The sequence below is a fragment of the Agelaius tricolor genome, unplaced genomic scaffold, assembly GCF_023055355.1.
Source record: "Agelaius tricolor isolate 1412-34295 unplaced genomic scaffold, bAgeTri1.0.p SCAF_10, whole genome shotgun sequence".
Lineage (NCBI taxonomy): Eukaryota > Metazoa > Chordata > Aves > Passeriformes > Icteridae > Agelaius > Agelaius tricolor.
The window spans coordinates 13,860,667-13,882,107 of record NW_027269270.1 but is presented as its reverse complement, the minus strand read 5'-3'; the positions used below and the strand labels follow the sequence as shown (position 1 = coordinate 13,882,107).

General features: G+C 40.5%; 1 protein-coding gene across 2 annotated transcripts; it reads left to right on the top strand.

The window, feature by feature from the left end:
• Positions 1-4,060: 4,060 nt before the first annotated feature.
• On the top strand, positions 4,061-18,034 carry HNRNPA3 (heterogeneous nuclear ribonucleoprotein A3). 2 transcript variants are annotated; one of them, XM_071434855.1, is made up of 13 exons: positions 4,061-4,215; positions 7,932-8,041; positions 8,523-8,546; positions 12,226-12,348; positions 12,439-12,585; positions 12,667-12,877; positions 13,114-13,203; positions 13,279-13,371; positions 13,500-13,580; positions 14,266-14,412; positions 15,252-15,377; positions 15,462-15,534; positions 15,621-18,034. In XM_071434855.1, the coding sequence occupies exons 2-12, from the start codon at positions 7,976-7,978 to the stop codon at positions 15,512-15,514; spliced, it is 1,161 nt and encodes a 386-aa protein (XP_071290956.1). In that variant the 5' UTR covers positions 4,061-4,215; positions 7,932-7,975; the 3' UTR covers positions 15,515-15,534; positions 15,621-18,034. The 2 variants fall into 2 exon arrangements, with proteins under 2 accessions (XP_071290956.1, XP_071290955.1); XM_071434854.1 differs by having other exon boundaries at positions 13,264-13,371.
• The last annotated feature ends 3,407 nt before the right edge of the window (positions 18,035-21,441 follow it).

Below are 21,441 nucleotides of genomic sequence, written 5' to 3'. Positions count from 1 at the left end.
TGATGATTTTATTGCACAAATTTTAGAACAGCTGACTCTTCGTGCACTGGCATCTCAAATATAGCATATTAAACTCCATTTTACCTGGAGTTTTCAACTGTAAATCACATTCTTTTTTTCTGCTAGCAATACATAAACTCCTTTCTACTTAATCTACATTTAAAGAAAATGTATGTTTGCTAACAAAAAAAAATTCTAGCATAAACGAAGAATCTTGCTTTTAAGAAAGCCCTAAATTTACTCTAGAGCCTTTTGTAAATCAAGCAGCCCAGGCTGTTGGGCATATGATTCCTTATTTCTAATAAGCTCCTTTAATACGATGGCATTTCAACATGTCACCTTTACACTTTGTCCACAGCATAATTTTGCCAGTAAAGAGAATTCCTCCTATCCTAAGACCTAGACAATAAATGTGGAATTCTTGGGAACAAGTTACAGAGCCAGCTCTGTTATAATGGCATCTCAGCAAGCTATTTTCCCCTCACTGCTAGTGGTTTTATTGTTTGGTTAGTCCGACTATCATCACTAATGCACACTGCTTTCTTTAATTTTTGTCAGAAGGGTTCAAGAAAATAAAATTTTGAAAATTCAGATAAAACATAGACATAGGAGGTTATGGAATAAAATAGAATGTAATAGGTTGAGATTTAATTAACATACAAAGAAGAGCAGAACAAAAAGAGAAAAGATGTGTGTAGGAAACTATTCCTATTTATAGCAATCCAAAATGCAGGATTATTTTCCATATTACAAATCTGGTACAAATATAACATATTGTAAAAAATAAACATTTTAAATAGAGATACAATTTGTAGAAAAAAGCAATTGTGTCACCCTGAATGAACCCGAAATATACAAAGGGAAATATACAAAGTTGTCTAGTATTTCTAATTGAGCTAGCTGCTAAAAATTGTTTGATCTCTCTCATTTCCTGCATTGCAGCTCTCAGACACAGCTCCTGAGGAACAGCAGTCATGGAAAATTGATCTAAGGTTTCTGACAGATGGAGTGGAATGGACACAGTCACAAGAGTTTGGTGCTATTTCCAAAATATTTGCTGGAGATTACTAAACCTGTACCAGGCTGGTATCAACGTATGTGTCTTTTCATTTCAAACTAGCTTATGGACACACTGGTGTATTACTTCAAGCTCTCCTTTATCAATTATTAAAATAGTGGAGAGCACATATTGAAGCAGCTGATGTGTCTGTATGCATTCTGTAATCTCCACGGGAAAAGGCAGACAGAAAGCTTTCTCAAACCCCTCCAAGTGAGTCCTGCAGAGACTGCCAGAGTTCTGGGGCACAAGTCTGTAGTGGAAAAGGATTTGTTGTTTCTGGAGTATGTGTGTGTATACAAGTATACAGATGTGTATGTCTGTGTATATCTATTAGGAGTTATAGCAATTACTGAAATAAAGCAAATGCCGTAGCATAATCATACTAAAAGTAATCAGTTTATTGGCTTTATGCATTTTTCAATTAATTAAGTAAAGGCTTTCATGCACCCTGTGCTGCATGCAAGAATTGCCAAAATGTTACCAGACCTTAGTATATTATCCTGTCTCTGTTCAGCAAAGCTCAGCAATTTAAATCAAATTCAGAGATGAAAACAATTGTTTCCAAATGAAGAAGATAGCAGAAGCTGCAGTTGCTTGCACAATTGGCAAGTGTCTCCAGTAACACTTGCCCATGTTTAAATATACCCCATTTCTACAACCCAGACAATAGAATTGAATGTTAAACAGCGTTTTGGCCTGAAGCTCACATGAATAATTTGCTGTGTAGCACTCTGGACTTCTTATCAAAATTGCAGTTGCATCCTTTTTAAAGTATGAAATGCAAATATGGCCAAGACAACTCCACGTTCAAAACTAGGACAGTTCTAACATGTAATTAATAATGAGTCCATTTGTTTGTGCAATCTCAGAGTTTTATAGCAAATATATTTAGTTCAGTGAATTGGCTCCATTAACATTACTATTCTGGAGACTAGAGTTCAAGATCAATTTCATATTCACATCTTAATCTTTGTATAATACTAAAAAATACTTTGGACAGTTTTACCAACAATATTTACCTACTTTAAGATTCACTTCATGAACAAATGCCGTATAAGAGTCAAACAATAAAATCTCCAACAAATCCACAACAACAACAATAAAAAAAAAAGGACAATGAAGTGAAACTGACATTCCAACCACATAAATATATAAAAGCTAAAAGCCTTTCCCACTGTTTTTGTTTGGTTGGTTTTTTAAATAGGCACACACTGTTTTTCACTTGGCTTACAAAGAGGAGAGTACATGTTTGCAAACATTGCTAGCAAAAAGAAAAGCATGTTAGCCATCTGCATAGATGACCAATACTGCATCTGGTACATAATATGAAAGTTCATCTGATGATGAAACTACATGAGCCAGGACAGATATGAGTGTTTCAAATGCTACGTTTTCACCTAAGGAAATGGGTGACCCAAATCAGGGAGCAATATTTTACTAGACAACCTGAAAGCACTTCACTACCAGAAAAGTGTTTGCCTGAAATCAAAATTACAATTTCATCTAAGCCCTCAAACTTGTGTATCAATTTCATCTGCAACAGTGAATCTTTGTAAAATGTGCATCTCCCTCATTTACTGGTTTGTCTTTTATTTCAATGCAGTAAGCACAGTATTATAAGATTATTACATTCTGTACAGTTGATTACACATAGGGGAGGCTGATCATGAACTGAAACTGTTGAATTCAAATGTGATCTGCCTGTGGCTGTGCAACCAAATGAACTGCAAGACAATCAGCCCCCATGAGTAACAGTTAGATGTGAAATGAATGACAATCAAACTAATAAAGGAATTCTTCAAATGTGGTGGGGCAGCTCCTGTGTAAACTGCAAAACCTTTGAAACTAAGAGACATATTTAGCTACTGCCATTGACAGTCTCTCAGTACTGTCACCTGAGAGTAACAGAGGCAAGAGGACAAATTACAGGAAGAATTTTATTTTAAATATAAAGTTAAATTATGTGGTTTACTTTGTTGAGAAAAGGAAGATGAGAAATTCCTGGCTTTGGCCTCAGTGCAAAGAATAGCTGACGTTTTACAGGATTTTCAGTGAGTTTTTTTTCTGTGTAGACATTTACCTTCTCAAAGATACAGAAATGATGTAAAAACTTGTTTCAATCCTTGTACATGATAGCAGTGAGCATTTCTAGATCTGTTGGGAATTTATGCAGTAGGGAAATTATGTTTAGTTAATCAAACAGGTTTGGAAATTTTTGTGTGGATGATTATATACTTTTATTTAGAAACACCAGGATAAAATAAAGAAATTAAAGTAACAGTTAATGCTAAATTTCCAGTGATTTGGTAAAACCTCATCAACTGTCTTACTCCTTTACATAGGATGAAGATATCTTTAAAGGAGTAAGTGCCAACTCTTGTTAAGGTTAGGTCATCATACTAAAATAGGTACTGGTACTTATGTGAGGATAACCAAGACTGAAGAAAATTTGATGTGGTGGGTTACTTTAATAGTAAATTTTTGTAACACTGCTTTTTCTGATACCATTATTCCGGTAAGGAGACATTTTAAATATATGTGCTTAACTATGCTGCATCCTATACGAAATTCTCGCAGAACACCCTTTCCCCTGAACTCTCTACGCTAGTTTATGATGACAAGCGCAATTCAAAGCTACAAGCAATGCCTCTGAATGGGGAAGTGTGTGAAACTTACTGCTTGGACTTGTTTTGGCATTTATCCGGTAACTGACTAAGCTACGCTCAGTTCTGAGGGTGAGCGCTGAACGAGCTCTGGAGAGCCAATCTTCAGCTGCCTCCTTGCAGCATCTCCAGGGTAAAACAATACACAGAGACAAATAACTTCTCTTAGAAGGCGCTGTGCACCTCAGGCACGCCCTGATACTCCTGCAGCTGTGCCCTGTAGGCAGAGCATTTCCTCCTTTCCCTCTCTCTCCTGCCAAGCACCCGACGCCGCTCTACACACCCCGGCGCGCAGCGCTCCCTCACAGGGCCCCTCGCGCTCGGGGGCGGGGCGGGGGCGGCCCCACTGAGGGGAGGCGGGGCCGCCCCGCGCGCCCGTCGCGGCTGCGCCGGCGCCGCCACCCCCACAGCGGGCGGCGGTTTGTGCGCGGGGCCGGCGGTCGGCGTGGGACCGACGAGGGCGGGAAGGCGCTGTCGCTGAACGCCGGCACGGTGATATTTTCTCTTTCCTCCCCTCCCTACCCTTCCCCGCACATTCCCTCTCCCCACCTTCCCTCGCTCCCGACTCTTTTCTGTCCTTCTGGCGGGGAAGGCGCTGCGCGGACGGGGGGGAGAGGGGGGGGGGGGGGATGGGTGGCGGGCCCTGAGAAGAAAAGCGGTAACGGCCGCAGCGCGCGCGCCGCCCCGAGCCCGCCTTGCCGCCACGTGACCCCCCCCCGCGCCCACCCCCTCCTCTCCCGCCCGGCTCCATATTGGCGCTGCGCTGGCCGAGCCCGGGCACAAAATGGAGGTAACTGCGCGCGGGGCGCGGGGCTTGCCGCCATCGGCCGAGGCGGCAGCGAGGCGGCTCCTGCCGCGCGGAGCTGGAGCGGCTTGAATTGCGCCCGAGCCCGCGGGCGGGAAAGCGCGGCGGGAAGGGGGTGGTTGGCGGCAACATGTCATGGAGCCCCTTGCAGTTGCCGCGACCGTCGCCTCGTCGTGGCGTTCCTGCCGCGCTCTATACCCGCTTTCGCCTGCGACACGCCGCGTTTGTCCGCAATGGCGGCGTAGGCAGGAAGAGAGAGGGAGCGGGAGAGGCGGCGCTTCCGCCGCGCGGCCCCGCGGGCTGCGGCCGCCATTTCGCAGCGCTCCGGCGCGTGGGTGAGGGGCCCGGCCCTCGGCCCGGGGCAGGGCTGGGGGCGGCAGAGCCCTTCGCAGCAATCCTGGGGACACCGAAACACATGGGCGCGTGTCCGGGCTGCAGTAGGGCAAAGCGAGCGCTACATGTGCGTGTGTCATTGTTCTGCCCTCCCTGTGTTCCTTTCCCCCTTCCCTCCCTGGCCCACCCCCTTCCAGAGTAAGTTACTCGGAGTAGCACGGCAGGGGTATTCTTTAACACACTTTTACACGCTCAGTTTTCTCGAAACAGATTTTAGAAGCATTAAAATCGTTTACTGCAGTACGCTGCATTTCGCAGAGGAATGCTGCAACACGTCGTAGCACCTCCCTAGTATCTTTTACTCCTGCCCAGAGGGAGTTAAATCGTGCCGGGAGCCCTTGCTGCCCGGGGAGGTGGGGGAAGGAAAGCTACAGAGTTCTCTTCCTTTTCTCCACTCCCCCAATTACACGTGCAGAAGACCCAGGACATTCGGTGGCATTCTGCCATGATCCTGGTGGGCAGCATGAAGCAGTCTGTACAAACCTAGTGAAATCATCCTCGCCCTACTTGGAGGGAAATCGTTATGATATTCTGCCCTTGCTTTTCTTTCCTCAAACCCTAAGGTTCTTAAGTGTTTCAGAGTACGTCAAGCAAAAATAGTGGGGTTTTATTTTTGTGTGCGTGGTAATTTTTTATCTTTGCTCCTTTCACTGAACACTGAAACCTTAGAAATTAAGATATGAGAAACCAACAGTTCACACTAGTTTCTGTTCCTGTATTAAAAACAGAAGAAAGTGGATCCCTTAACCAAAGCAGCTAAAAACAACTTTTCATGTAAGCAATTGTTTTAGCTGCTTCGGGGTTTAATAACTGAGGGGGCTGATGCGTTCAAAGCATTGGAAAGTGGTTCAGTAAAGCTTGGGAACCTATTACATTAGGTATTAAGCTCGTACCTTGGGTTTTTTTCGCAGGCACATGTTCCTGTTGGGAATACACTACCTACACACTTAAAACTGGGAATCAGTTTTTTCCTCCTTTACTTTTGGGTTTGGTAAAACACCCTTCTGTATGCACTTCAAGTCCACCTTCAGCTGCTTATAGAAAAGACCAGTGCATTTCCAAAGTATTCTCTGATTGGATGGGTGAACTTCCATCTTCATAATGTCTGGTTTGTCTCTGTTAGCTTCTTTTCTTGTAAGAGACAGAGCAGCGTTGGGAGTAATGAGACAAGTCCTGGTGACTTTTTTATTGTTATGATTTAAAGCTTTCTTTGGAGACTGCTTTAAATTCTCTAGTTAAATTGCAGTATATGTTTGCTCAATCCTAGTTTATTAACTAGCGTTTAATAGTAAAGGTATTCTGAGTATTCAGAGTTGAATAGAGTATTTTGTTGGTGATAAGAGTTTAAAAATTTGGTGCTGTCAGTCTTAACGTTCTGTAAGGCAAAATAGGAGTAGGGCTGAGCAGGGCTGTGTTCCACATGAGCTGATGGTGTGCATTTCAAGAAGACAGCTCCTTTTTAACCCTTAAGGCCTTCAGAGGCCATTGGGGCAGAGACCATGCCCAGGAGCTTTATGTTGGCCAGTGTGGACCCTCGCTGGGGATAGCAACTTCAGAAAGGGATTCATACTTTCCATTACTTTGAAAAGGCATTTAAATAAGCTTATTCCTTTACTCCCTAACAATTCCTAAAGCCTTATTTTGCTGTATACCTAGTTTGTGGAAAGCCCTTGAAGTGTTAATGTTCTGTTTCATACCTCCCCAACATGACTTTAAAAACTGACAGCTCAGTTGAAGTACTTAATATCCTAATGCCTCTTAAGTCAAACTGATGTTTGATTTAAAGGATTTCAAGAGCAGCTTTAACATTGTGTAGCAGGAACTGAAGATAATACAAACACTTTGACGTTACTTAATAAAACCTTTTAAATTGTTAATGAATTAAATTGTGATACTCATGATTTCACAGTGGAGTTTAATTTGAAGCTGAATTTTAACATGAAGTTATGTCTAAGAATTTCCACTTAAAATAACAGCGTATATTGCTCATTAGTAGAGACCTGCCTGCCTTTTCACATGCGGGAGCAAAATTTGCAGGAAGAAAATATTTTAAAAAACCCCCACAACCCAAACAAACCTATCACAGAAGTACACCTAATCTTGTGAATATCTATGCTTTTAAATGCAGCACATTTGTAATGTACTTAACATTATTGCATTTTGGCCACTGTAATAAAGCTTCAAGTAACATCCAAAGAAGTAATGAATATTGGCCAGAGATAAACGAATACATTAATACTAGAACCAACTGAATGATCCTAGAAAGTTCTCTAGAAAAAAGGCCAAAGGGTGCATGATTTTTTTGTTTGAATGTGTAGTTATGGGTTCATTCACTGAGCTTATAGTGTAAAAGATTTCTTATTTGTAATGGGACATAGATTACATAGTACAGGGCAGTAATCAAATATGTAATAGGGAAGCAAAAGTAATGCAGATACTGAAGAGACTCCTGAGGATCAGCAGTTCTTGATGTTGCAAGTTAGCATCAGCAAGGGCTTCTTGCACTACTCCTTGTGGAAAGTAGTTTTTAATACAGGAACTATGTAAGACATCCTCTAGTGTTGCACACTGCTGGATAGCTGACTACAAGAGGTAGTCATCAGAAAGTTCTAATAAGCAGTGTTTACATAATGTTACACATTTTGGGGGTTAAAAATCCAGAGAAGCAGAATTTACATAGTGGATTTGGATATTGAAGTGGAATTTGCTTGCTGTATCAGTTGTACTCACAGTAGTTTTGTCAGACAGTAATAGATAAAGGTTTGCTACAGATTTTAACATTAGTTTGTGTAGTGAGCTTGGCTGGGATAGCAGATGTTTCTTTTGCATCTTTTTTCAATTGTTAGCTCAGTAGCCTGAGGCTTTTTGTCCCACCCTTTTAAATACTTCTGAGATTTTTTTCTGCTTCAACCCGTTTCTTCCTGCAAAGCTACACCTGTGCATTGCAGCAGAGAGGGCCCTGTGTCACAGGAACTGGGGTAAGTACTGACTTATCCAACCTGTTTTCTAGGTTTCCTAGATCTAAAAGAAAGGCCGAGTTAGTACCCTTCCAAAATGGCTGCTATTAAGGAAGAGAGAGAAGTGGAAGACTACAAGAGGAAAGGAAGACGATCCTCACAGGTGAGAGGATGGGTTTTTTTATTCAAAATAAAGTAGTTTTAAGGGGAAAAGATAAAAAACCCAAGTTAACCATTTCTATCTGATATAGTAGTATGGTTTTTTTTCTACCTTCTTCATCCCCGTATTAGTGGAGTAACTTTAAATTGCAGTTTATTACATACAGTTGTAAGGGGTGGGTGTTAAGCATAATGGGGAAATTTTGCTTGTCTAGCTTTCTGTTATAAAAGAATTTATTAAATATATGTTTCTGATTAAAGCAAGGTGGAATTATTAAATTTATGTATCCTCCGAGTATCAGCAGGAACTTGATTACTTCTACCTTCAAAAGTCCTGTTTTTAGTGGGAATGAAGACAGGTTCCTATTTGCTTTTCTTTTTTTTTTTCCCTTTTTTTTTTTTTAAGTAAAAATGGTTGCCTGATAGTCACTGCAAATGAAAGCGAGCTGTACTAAGTAAAAATAACTGTTTTCTTTTGCTTCTAGCAGAAATACCGTAGACTGAATAAGGTGCGTAGTATAGAGAAGACATTGGGGCTGTTTTTGGGAGGATGGGAGCTAGTTACTTTTGGGGCAGGGTGTGGAAGTGGGAGGGGGGGAAAGTTCTTTAATACCCTTCAGAAAATAATTTTAAGGTCAGCAAAAAGGGTATTAAAAGTGCTTATATAGTTTATGGCGGAGGCATTTTATCTTCGTTGATTTGGATTTGTTTGCTTTCTAACAATATTTTTTCAGGTTGCCCGAATATCTTAGCTAGCTCAAACCAACTTTTTTCTGGAATGATACACACTGCAATGTGGGAGGGCCTATACACTTGAATAACGAACAAACCTTGTCCCAGTTGCATGTGTCTGGTAGTGTATGGTTATTTTGTATTGAAGTACAGTGTGTAAAGTCCTTTTGGAAGGAATGTTGAAACTCTCTCACTCATTTGGACTTTGAATTGAGTATAACGGGGTCGATCAGCTGCATACTAAATAACCTCTTGTAGTTCACAAAAGTAGCTTGCCCTGCAACGATCTTAAAAACTTGAGTGCCTAGAGAACAGGTTTCTCAGGGAGCGTGTCTGAGGTCCCAGTGGCCTGTAAGCTTTCCCCGTTTCAGAAGGCAGGCTGGGATTGTACTGCCTGGGGACAGGCTGGTCTCAGGTTCAGCCGCAGCTGAGGGTAGCCTTGGTGGCCAGCATTTTGTGGGCACTTGCTGCTGCTCAGAGGTAGAATGCATGGGAGAGCTCCACCCGAAAACTGCCTTTAGAGAGAAATATTGCAACTCCAAAAGGCTGATCATTCAAAACCTCTGCCATAGGAAATTCCCTTGATGGCAACCTCAGCATAGGAGCAGTATGTATCTGCAGTAGCTTTGTCTCAAAAGGTGTCAGGATTTTTGCAGGAATCCCAGGGGGTTCTAGCTGCCATCTTTCACCCCCCTCCCGCCTTAGGCGAGAGGTACAGTTACAGTGCGCCGGGGTTTCGGTAGGGCCTGGAGGCTGCGGTGCGGTTCGGCGGGCGGCGAGTGCAGGGGCCCGCGGCTCCCGCAGCGCCGGCCTCGCCCTGGGCCCCGCGGGCCGGGCCCCGCCCATGGCGCCACTGCGGCGCCGGCCGCGCGCCCCGCCCTCGCCTCCATATTGGCGCGGCGGCCGCGGCTGAGCACAAAATGGAGGCGGCCGGGCCCGCGCCGCGCTCGGGCTTTGGAGGGGAAGGGCGCAGTTGCTGCAGACGGAAAGTTTTGTGACGCCGCAGAGCCGTGTAATGTGTCTGGAAGCCCCTCTGACAGCTTAAGGGGAGAAACAGTGTCTTGCCTACTAAAGGCAGGCTGGACGGTCTTGCAGCTGCTCTCCCCACTCCTGCCAGAGGAGTGCTGCAAAATGGCGTGTTCTCCTGGCGTGTCAGCTGAGCAGGAGGCAGCCTGGTTTTGATAGAGCAGGGTGGAGAGATGTGCTTTGCAGGATTTTCTGTGCAGGAAAGACTGCTGTTAGAAATAACTTTAAACAGAACAACTGAGAAGGAGTCTTGTCTGAAAACCCCAGTGAGAACAAACTGCCTAAAAAAACCGATTCCCTAATTCTTTCAAGAAAATACTGCCTTCTATTTTTTGCACATAGTTCCTATTACATGTGTGTGTCCTAAGGATAATTCTTATCAAATAGAATAGAGAAGCTGTAGCAGCGGGTGTTCTTCCTGCTGTATGAGAACAGCAGTTCTCATGCACACAATAAGTAGGAAAGAGCTTCGCTTTTCCTTACCTGAAAAATTCTGTGGTTATTCTTTTAACATAAAAGCAATCGTGAGTTGTTAGCTGGAAACTCTCATAGCCCTGAATAATATCAGAGAACTGTAAATAGTCTGTTTCTGATTTTAAAGGAGTCTAATCTTCACAGCTTCACATTATAAATGTCTTTCAATACCTGTAGTAGAAGAGTTTTGAAATGCTTAGTGTTCCCAGCTTTAACATAACCCAACTAAAAATTGTCAGTAGATTTTAAAAACTGGAATTAGCAACAGATAACGACGCTTGACCTAAAGCAGTTTATGTGCAGTAGGTGTGTAATCCTATAAAATTGAAAGTTTCAATGTAGTGAGAAGGGAGTTTGTTTTTTTTTTTTTTTTAATGCTTTTGTAGTCTGGACTACTTGGAAGACGCTAGAAGCTTTACTTTGTAGTCATGGGACCATTGACTGATGGTCATCATTATATGATGATCCTGAGGTAACAAAGCCTTAAAGAGTGAGCTGTAATAAAAAATGCTGGCTTTCTCTCTAACAAAATTCAGCAGGTGTAAGGGCAGAGATTTAATTCCCAGACAGCTTTTCATAATCTTAGTTACTGTTTGCTGGAGTACAACCTAAGTATTAGAAGCCAGCAGTTTGCTGAAGTACTGTATAATACAAAAACACTCTCTCGAAGGGGCTTAAGCTTTCCTGGCCAGCCCTAGCACTTTGACAGAGGTTAAAGCACTTCAGATTTGAAGCAGAATGTCTACAGATAGAAGTCTGTGGCTGTTTTTATGTAGTTCACATCAGGATAATGCTGCATCTATTCTGGTTTAATGGACTACAGCAGAAACAGTGAAGCCTGTTGAACATTGATGCTGCAGAACTGAAGTCAAACACAGCATAGCTGGCCAGCCCCTTGTGGATGTGTTACATGCACAGAAGTACCCACTTGCTAAATGAGATTTTAATCTGGTTGATTTTAAACAGAGAAGTCGGGTAAGACTTCCCTGCCAATGGCAGCTGTGAAAAAATTTTTTGTGAACTCCTCATCAAATGTACGGGGAAATTCCCTGTCTAGTAAAAAAGTGCAGCACTGAAACAGCAGAAACACAACTGTACTCTTAAACCCATTTCAGTCATTTAACAGAAGACTGGGATCTGCAAATTTGCACCTTTTAAAATGTGGCTGGTCATATATAGGCATTGTTACCAAGAGCTATTAAACTTGCTTGTTCTGTGATGCTTGCTAAGTTACCAATCTTAACTCCAGTAGTTGTACCCACTACTGGTCATTGATGAGTTGTTAGGCATTTTTTTGTCTGTAAGACATAGGTCCACATTGTCTCACATTTGAGAGGTATTCCCCATAACACTAAAATCCACATACATATTAACACTATCTTGCTTGCATGTGCTCCAGTAATAGAATTATCAAAGTACAGAATTTATATTTAAAGGAATTGAGTATTGATATGTTCCATAAAGATGTATAAAGATAACCTTTCAAAATGGACATCCCCGAAGAGTAGACACTCAGCCCGAACCTTTTTTCCTTGTGTACTGCGTCCTTAAATTTTTTGTAGATCTGTGTATTTATGCTTCATAAAGTGTTAGAACTTCCCTTTATCCAGCAGTGCTTCATCCCCAGTCCCTACAGTGTGAACTGCAGCTCAAAGATATCCACGGAATGAATGCACTTTTGGGTGGTGGGAAGCAACTAAATTACCTGATATATTGAAATTCCTTTACTGTTTGCATTTTAGCGCTCTTTAAGTTGTTAGTGTTTTAATTAAAATCACACCTCATTAAGTGTTTACTATTCTGCTGTCTAAACCCATTAGAAGTCATTGTTTTTATGTAAATGTATTTCACCTATTTGTAGTTATAATGTGCACAAATAATTTCTAGTAATTCACTGAAATTTTAATTCTGTAATTTGTATTCAAAATATGTTTTTGATTTTTTTTCATTTTGTAGGGCCATGAGCCAAAGGAGCCAGAGCAGTTGAGAAAGCTGTTCATTGGAGGTCTGAGCTTTGAAACAACAGATGATAGCTTGAGAGAGCACTTCGAGAAATGGGGCACACTCACCGACTGTGTGGTAAAGTCTCTGTTATTAGTTTGTGCTTTTGAAAGGGTTGGGTAGTTAAAGTAGCACAGAAGTACTGAGTGCCTCCTTGTGTGTTTGCAGGTGATGAGAGACCCACAAACAAAACGTTCCAGAGGCTTTGGCTTTGTGACTTACTCCTGTGTGGAGGAGGTGGATGCTGCCATGAGCGCTCGGCCACATAAGGTTGATGGACGCGTGGTTGAACCAAAGAGAGCAGTTTCCAGGGAGGTGAGTTAGTGTTCCAGTTAACCACATATCCTGATCTTTACCTACTACTTAAAGCACTGAATTTCATTTTTGGCATTGCAGGATTCTGTAAAGCCTGGGGCACACCTCACCGTAAAGAAAATATTTGTTGGTGGAATTAAAGAAGATACAGAAGAATATAATCTGAGGGAGTACTTCGAAAAATATGGAAAGATTGAAACCATAGAGGTCATGGAAGACAGGCAGAGTGGAAAGAAGAGAGGCTTCGCTTTTGTTACTTTTGATGATCATGATACAGTTGATAAAATTGTTGGTATGTAAGCTCTTCAGTGACAAATGACTTGTGGGATAAAGTGTTAAGATTTCAGAAAAGCACTGTGTGGAATGAGATGATTGCATAATCAGCTGCTTTGCCTATTGTAAAGGATGGGGTTGATTTTGTGTTACTTTTCAGTGTGCATATGCCTTATAGTAACTTTCTGTGAGAGTTTTACAGCACATATTGCAATGATGTGATTTCTGACTTGCATTTTTCACTACTTTCTGCAGTTCAGAAATACCATACTATAAATGGACACAACTGTGAAGTGAAAAAAGCACTCTCAAAACAGGAGATGCAGACTGCTAGCTCTCAGAGAGGTGAGTTGTAGTTGTGCATAGCTATTCTGTGTAACAGGTTTTCAATTAATGTAATTCAAGTGAAATATTTTGTAGGTCGTGGGGGTGGCTCAGGCAACTTCATGGGCCGTGGAAACTTCGGAGGCGGTGGAGGGAATTTTGGCCGAGGAGGAAACTTTGGTGGGAGAGGTAAATGGCTGGAATATCATTACAGAATGTGATTTATGTTTTGGTTATGTTTTTATTTCCTCTGTCAGTTGGCTTAAACACTTAACATGTTTGTTCAGGAAAACATTCTCATCTGTTTTGTGTTCTAGGAGGCTATGGGGGTGGTGGTGGCGGTGGTGGGAGCAGAGGAAGCTTTGGGGGTGGTGACGGATACAATGGATTTGGTGATGGTAAGTGTATTGTTCACTTCTTTTCCCCCAATGTTAGAACCAGCTGTAAGTCTTGCCTTCACCTTGGAAGCAAAGTTTGTTTTGGTGATAATGTGATAATAACAGTAATGAAAATGAAATATCTGCATTGTAGAGCTGTGAAGAGTTAACTTTTGTTTTGTTCTCCCCACAAAATGATGGGTGGAAAAAATACTTGTCTGTATTTACCCTTTAAAAATATATCATAAGGTTGTGAGGGAGCTGCTTATTATTGAGAGCTAAGTGAAGATTCTTAGTTGAGATGACTAAAACTGAATAAAGCAGTAAACAACTGAGTAAACTCTTAAGACTTCTTGTGGTTCAGGGGTATCTTTTTTGTGATGTAGTTAGGATGAGTATCCAAAATGCATCTGAAGAGAAATAGTGCAATTACCAAAAGGCTAAAAAGTTTGATTATCAGAATGCAAAAATGGATGAGGGAAGTAGCATGAAGTTAATTACTTAGGTCCTGATTTTATAAGCATGGGTTTTTTCTTTATTAAGTAGTTTAGATAAATCATGCAACCACAATGAATATAATAAAGGAAAACTGCTGTGGGACATCTTTATTGTAAAAGTTTTGGTTTGGTTTTTTTTTGTTAAATGCATCTTTCCTTACCAGTATTTAGCTTTGGTGTGTTAAGTTTGACTTTTCTTTTATCCAAAGGTGGCAACTATGGCGGTGGTCCTGGCTATGGCAGCAGAGGAGGTTATGGTGGTGGTGGAGGACCAGGATATGGAAACCCAGGTGGTGGATATGGAGGAGGAGGAGGAGGATATGATGGCTACAACGAAGGAGGAAATTTTGGTGGTGGTAAGATTCCAGCTTTAATTTGACATCAGTGGTTCTTAGGTTTCATTTCATAATGCCTGAAATACAGTAATTCATAAAATAAGTTGTATGTCTAGTTTTTAATGTAGAAGGCCATGTTGCTTAAGGAAAGTTCTTTTTCATGGGGATCAGCTTTGATAAACCACAACATTGTTTTGCCAGGGATGTATTTTTCAAAAGGCTTTGGCTATAAATCTGTGTGTGGAGGCAGAGTATAGGAATTTTAATGGTTTTGAGCATTTCAAGTATGTTGTCCTTGGATACCAGTTCACAACACATAGATCACATCCTCCTTTGTGAGGACTACAAACACAAATTTTTTTAAGCTTTTTTATTTTTTGTCCCACATTTGGGGAGTTAAGCTGCAAAAACTGCTGCATATCTTACTGTACTTTCTGATCTATGTATGCAGCATGTCCATTACAGTTCTGTCCTTTTTTTGGTGCGAATAAATTTTAATTTACATTATTGTCATCCATCCATGCAGAGTTGTGCAGTAGAAGAATAATGGTGAAGCTCATGGTTTTCTGATTTTGGGGGCCTTAATTTGGCCTGTTGGGTTAACATCAAATTGCCTACTCAAACATGCTTATAATAATGTGATGTGTTTCATCTCCAATAAAATACCAGTTTCTAATTGTGAAAATACTAAGGGTCTTCTGTTACCTGTGCATTTGCATAGAGGTAGCATCAAAATACATGAATTTAATTTTAAATTGTTCTAAACTACTACAATTTATTTTTACATTGGGTATTGGAATTTGGTGAGTTTTGTGTCCTAAGTGTTAAACAAACAAGGCTTTATAAATTCCTTGTTTTAGGTAATTATGGTGGAAGTGGAAACTACAATGATTTTGGCAATTACAGTGGACAACAGCAGTCTAACTATGGTCCCATGAAAGGTGGTGGCAGCTTTGGTGGCAGAAGTTCAGGCAGTCCCTATGGTGGTAAGTATAATTTTGTACAGAAAATATTGTTGAGTTAAAATCCATTGTTTTTCATGTACTTCAATATACACATTGGTTTTTTAGGTGGTTATGGATCTGGAAGTGGAAGTGGGGGCTATGGTGGTAGAAGATTCTAAAAATGCTACCAGAAAAAAGGGTAGGTGTAATGCATATTTATAATGATGATTAATAATGTACAACTGTTCACTGAGAGTAATAATTTTCTTATCCTGTATTCAACAGGCTACAGTTCTTAGCAGGAGAGAGAGCGAGGAGTTGTCAGGAAAGCTGCAGGTTACTTTGAGACAGTCGTCCCAAATGAATTAGAGGAACTGTAAAATCTGCCACAGAAGGAACGATGATCCATAGTCAGAAAAGTTACTGCAGCTTAAACAGGAAACCCTTCTTGATCAGGACTGTCATAGCCACAGTTTGCAAAAAGTGCAGCTATTGATTCATGCAATGTAGTGTCGATTAGATGTACATTCCTGAGGTCTTTCTCTGTTGTAGCTTTGTCTTTCTTTTTTCTTTTTATTTTCCCATTACATCAGGTATATTGCCCTGTAAATTGTGGTAGTGGTACCAGGAATAAACAAATCAATGAATTTTTAACTTTTCAATATTTGTGTAGTTCAGTTTTTCCACATTTAGTACAGAGAACTCTATAACAGAACTGAAATGTAGTTTAGGGTGTTTCCTTGTTAGTTAATAGAGAAGATAAATGCATTTCTCAATTACTATTTTGTATTAATTTAAAGTTAACAATAGAAACACCTATTGATTTGCAGTCTTAAGGGGTCTAGTCTCAGTGTATATACGTAACTGTCATTGACATGAGTTACATAGGCATACAGAGGGAAAACATCTGTATGTTTCATTATAGTTTGTTTAGATGTATAACTAGGATTTGAGTTACTCAAATTAGTGTTTGTGAATCATAGAACTAAGCTTTATCTTAATGAAAACTTCAAATTACTTTTTGGTTTGTGCATATTTTTTTAATTTGTAGTTCTGTATTAGTACTAGCGCTTCAAGAAAATAAGGCATGATAAATATTTTAACAAGACCAACTTTAGACACATGAAAGCTGTCTCCCGTCTCATTTGAGATGCATAAGGGATAACTGAAGTTGTTTAAGTCTTGGGTGGAGAGAAAAAGAAATTTGCTTTTTACCTTTATATTTATTGTAATTCCCGAGAAGTTAAGGTGGGGGGAATCAAGTGCCTGTTTCCTTGGGATATACAATGATTCTGTTTCAATAAAACTATAATTTGGGGAGGGTGGCTTGGAATTTTCATCCCCTTTGTCCCCATTTCCTTCTCCCTTGCACCAGACTGCACTGTTTCAATTAAATGAGGTGTCATAGTGAGAGTAATAGGAATGTTCCTCAATAATTTAATGGCTATATACTTTCTTGCATGCACCCAAGGCAATTTTCTGGACACATGCTTCTGACTGGGAGCCAAGGGTAGCACAGGTGTAATCACTGACAGTCCCAGGTAACGTGCTCCAAAAGCCCATTCCCCGTGGGCTCTTTAATAGTAGAGTCCTTGAGCTGTTTCCCAGCAGATGTGTGTGCTCAGCTGAGAGCTCAAAGATGAAACACGATCTAGTTGTATTTTACCAACCAGAAGCACTCCCATAACGTAGAGGGCTACAGTCCCCAGTTCCCACAGGTAGAATGATAGTGTGCTACAACTGGATTTGGTGCAGTGGAGTAGAAAATCAGACCAGTACATGTGGCTAGAAATTGTACTTCATTCTCACTTCTGACCTCCAAATTAAGGCACTGCAGTCTGTGCTGTCCTCATCTGATGTGAATTCTCTTGACTATTGCCAGGCCAGTGCTTGCTGTCAATTAAGACTCAGAAGAGTAGGGACCCAGTCAATAAAAGAAATACTCAGACACTTCGCAATATGTATTTGAATTACTCACACCTGTTTCACTTCTGGGTCAATGTGCAGTATAAGGTAAATGCAATTCCAGCGTAGGAATGAATCTGCAAAGATGTATGAAATGGCTTAAGGCATAATCAGTCATATTAATGAATTATAATTTTTAAGAAGTGGTAGAAAAATAAGTGTGTTGTTTGAAAAAAATTAAACATGTTATTTAAACGCTGTTATTGGAGTGTATTTAGACTGCAGTACGCTAAAACAAGGAACCAGTGTCAAGATGGTAGCCTCCAAAATGGATTTCAAAGTCTGCTTTTTCTTGTCTGTGGAGTTCTGAAAGATCTCAAAAGTTAAAGCAAGAATTGGTGGTTTAGTGAACGCTTCTGTTGTTGTACGTGTTCATTTGGGCTTGGGGTGGGGGGGAGGCTGTACTTCAATAAAGGCATTTTTTAAACAACCCATTTGGAGTTTGAAAACATGGGAAACTAAACCACAACTCACTAGGGAGTGAGACACCTGACTTCTGACTTGCTTTGTACATTACTATGCTAGAAGATGCGTAGACTTGCACCTGGGGCCTGCATCTGATTGCAGGGACAACTGGAGGATGGGGTTGATGTCCCTTCTGACAATTGATCTGGTATTTCTAAATTTTTTAGAATGTATTGACAGTGTTCTTTTTAACAGGGCCTCTTGTAGCTGTACTGTGACTACAATGTTAACTTTGAAAAATAGTGTCATAATAAACTTTATGAACAAGATCTGTATGCAACCTTTTAAGAGATGGATGTAAGTGACCGCTTTGTAGGTGGGTGGGGTAGCGTAGCTGTTGTTTGTGACGTGGAAAAGTGTAAGCCATGAGGACAGTGATCCGCCAGCTTTACAGAACCTAGGATGTACTTCTTTGATCCATACATTGCTAAGGAGACTCGTAAGACAGGACTTCAGCAGCCTATTGAGTATGGAGAAGTCAGCCTAATTAAAGAATGACAAGGCAGCAGGAGCAACAGCTTCAACTTCCAGAAAAGTGAAGGAATAAGATACTGTGCTGATAGTGAGCAGCTTTCCCAAGGCTAGTTAAATCTGCTTATCACAGCTGAAATATCGAAGAAAGTCTAGCAAGAGTTCTTCACCTTTTGGAGCCTCCTTGAGTGATAGCTACTTGAGTTGACTCAAAATCAATAGGTCTAGCATTTAGACCTGAAAGGAAGGGCAATGAGCATAGGTAAGGTTTGCCTTTAAAATTTTTCATGAATTATAAAGAGTGGTGGGAGGTTTTTTAACAAGGTAAGAGTAATTTCTTTAATTTTCAGGTTGAATGAGAAGCTGCTGCTTGACAAAATGGGGAATGTCTTGCACATCCTCTTCAAATGAAGGTTTCTGACTGGGTAAGATTTGTAGTGTATAGTAAAATGTGTTTAATCCCTGTTTCCTTCTAGGCTTTCCTTTGACAGTCTCTTTAGTATCAAGGGAAGCCATAAGTACTTAGCAGCAAATATTTCAGCATATGTCATCCAGTGTTTCCTGTTCTGGATGAGCACTTCTTGCTGGCACACTTCCTATTCAAGAATCTTCCTGGCAGATAAAAAATTGCTTCATGTCTGAGGTCAACAAGACAAGTTGATGTTTTCAAATAATGTGTTTTGGTTACTGGTGAGTGCTGGGGTGGGGGAAATTGTTCTGTGCCTTCTTATGGTAAGAGGTGCTGCAGAGAAGCCCAGGAAGGCAGTGACACTGAAGTGGTTCTGCGGTTCTCGGCAGCTATGACCTGTTGCTGCTGCTTCTTGCACCTGTTCTGGGAGAGAGCTTGGTGTTGGTGCAAGCTGGGATTTCCCTCCTAGGTAGTGGATCCTGGCTTACCAGGTGATGTTGTATTTGCCTGTACAAATCAAAGAGCTCCCTCTCAGATTCTGGGGGCTTTCAGGCAGGGTATTTGAGGCTAATGCTGTCATGATACCCAGCTGAAATCACAATGGCATTTGTACAGGCAAATGGAATGGCAATTAAAACTCATGCAGTCTTGATTTTACACAGACTGGAACGTGTATTAAGTCTTGGAACATGTATTATTTCCTTTTCTGCATCTTTGATTGTTACAGGTTCTTTTATAAAGTACTTCAGCATCTGTTTAAACTTCCCAATATATTTCTGAGCCTGTGCATTCTTAGGAAGACAATTTCTATTCTAGTGTTGGTTATACTTCAGTTGCTCTGAAAGTAGTCAAATGGAACCTGCTTATCAGAGACAGAGGCATGTTCACAAACTGTTTCAAGTACTTAGACTTTCTACCTGCTGCCTGTAGACTCCCAGAAAGTAATTCCTGACTTTGTAATACAGAGTTAACTAATTTGGAAGTAACACACAGAGACTTTCATAAAATCAGAAGCTACTTAATTGAAAATCTCATGAAAACTGCATGTACTTTAAAAAAAACAGAGACAAGTTTGTGCTTAGCCAAGGTTGAGCCTAAGTCTGAAACTGCAGTACAATCACATTGCCTTAGTGTAATGTGCCAGCTTGTTGCTGAGGTGATGAGCTTCCTTTCTTAAGCCTAAAAGTGGGAAACGTGTGCTCTGCTTGGCAGAGCTCCCTCAGGTATCTGTGCAGCAACAGGTAATGGGGAACAGCACTGCCCCTCAGGTACAAATGCTCTTGCACCTGCAGTGCTCTTTAGATTTTTTTAACAGTAGAATTTTGAAAATATACAAAATTAATTTTTAACAAAAACTTTGTAGTTTGCCTTGGTATTAGGCCTGTGTACAGAGTAAAGCTCTACCTTTCTTTAATATGAGAGGACTCCACGTTGCTGCAGACTTGTGTGCTCTGGGTGGGTCTTTTTGCACCGCATACAGAAATAGATAATCACTGTTAGAATTATTGTTACAGTTTGATTATAACACTCTTGTTAAGATTAATTGCTTAAATTCAGTTATTTATAGCCAAATCTGTTCAGAAATAACTTACCAAAATAAACACTATCTTAAGGGAGTACTAGGTCAATTGTATCTCTGTCCAAGAGGCACTTTTAACAGTTAAGAACTTAATTTCATGGCCATCTGGCTTCTGTTGAAAATAACAGCTTTAAATGGAGATGGGGATGTAAAGATGCAAAACTAACAAAGCATTGGTCCCTTAGCTACAGTTGTACAGAAGTTTACTTGATAACATAAATGATATTTCCAGGTAGAGAAGGGAGTTTCCCCAAAAACAACCCAGATTGATGGAGGTAACTATGCTATTACAAAACACCAAAATTAAACACAGCATCGTAACTTTTATATCTTTTCAATACTTAAAGTTCCTAATCTTTTCAAGCATGAATTGTGTGATGTTCTGATGTGCTGTCTTTGGTTCCTTGTTTAAGACATTAACGTAGTTTTGTGTACTGTCTACACTGAGGTGGAATATTCATAAATCAGTCTGTGGCCTCCGACAAGTGTGTGTATCTTAAAATTGTGTGGAGCATGTAAGATCTTGAGTATCACTGAAATTCGCATATCTGATGGATGATTCTTTTTCTGCTGTGGGTGCTACAGGTTGACATCTCTCTCTATTAGCTTTTCCTGAACTAAAGTAATCCAAGTATCTCCACAGAAGAAAAACTGGCCTTCATGTAGAAGATAATACCGCAAGATTGGAAACAGAATAAAATGGTATAACTGGCAAAGACTTCGAGAGCAATGGTGCTAGTGTGCTGACATCTTGAAACTTGTGGGTAAACAAGTTAAAATAGCATGGAAATTTAAAATTTCAGTATAGTCCATAATGGATTAAAATTTGTTAAAATAATTCAATTTTGTATCAGAATAAAGTGTGTATTGTCAAATGACTTACAATCTAAAATGCGTTGGCATCGCCTTTTTTTAGTGCTGTGAAGAACACTAAGTGGTCTAGAATTATTGCAACACATTTTCTTACAGGATCATCTTTCCAACTTGAGACTGGCAAGCCAAAACCCCTTCGTTCAGGCCAGCTTTTCAGCTTTATTCTTAATAATTTTAAAATGGGATGTTTTGATCAAGAAACAAATGGTCTCCATGTGGCAGCTTATCAGTGTATGAGGTCAGCAGTGTGAGGCTTTTGACTTGGCAATGTCACTAGTCACTCAGATTTGGGAGCATACTCTGTACCTCAGTAATAATAGTAAAAATGAAGGTTATAATTTGCA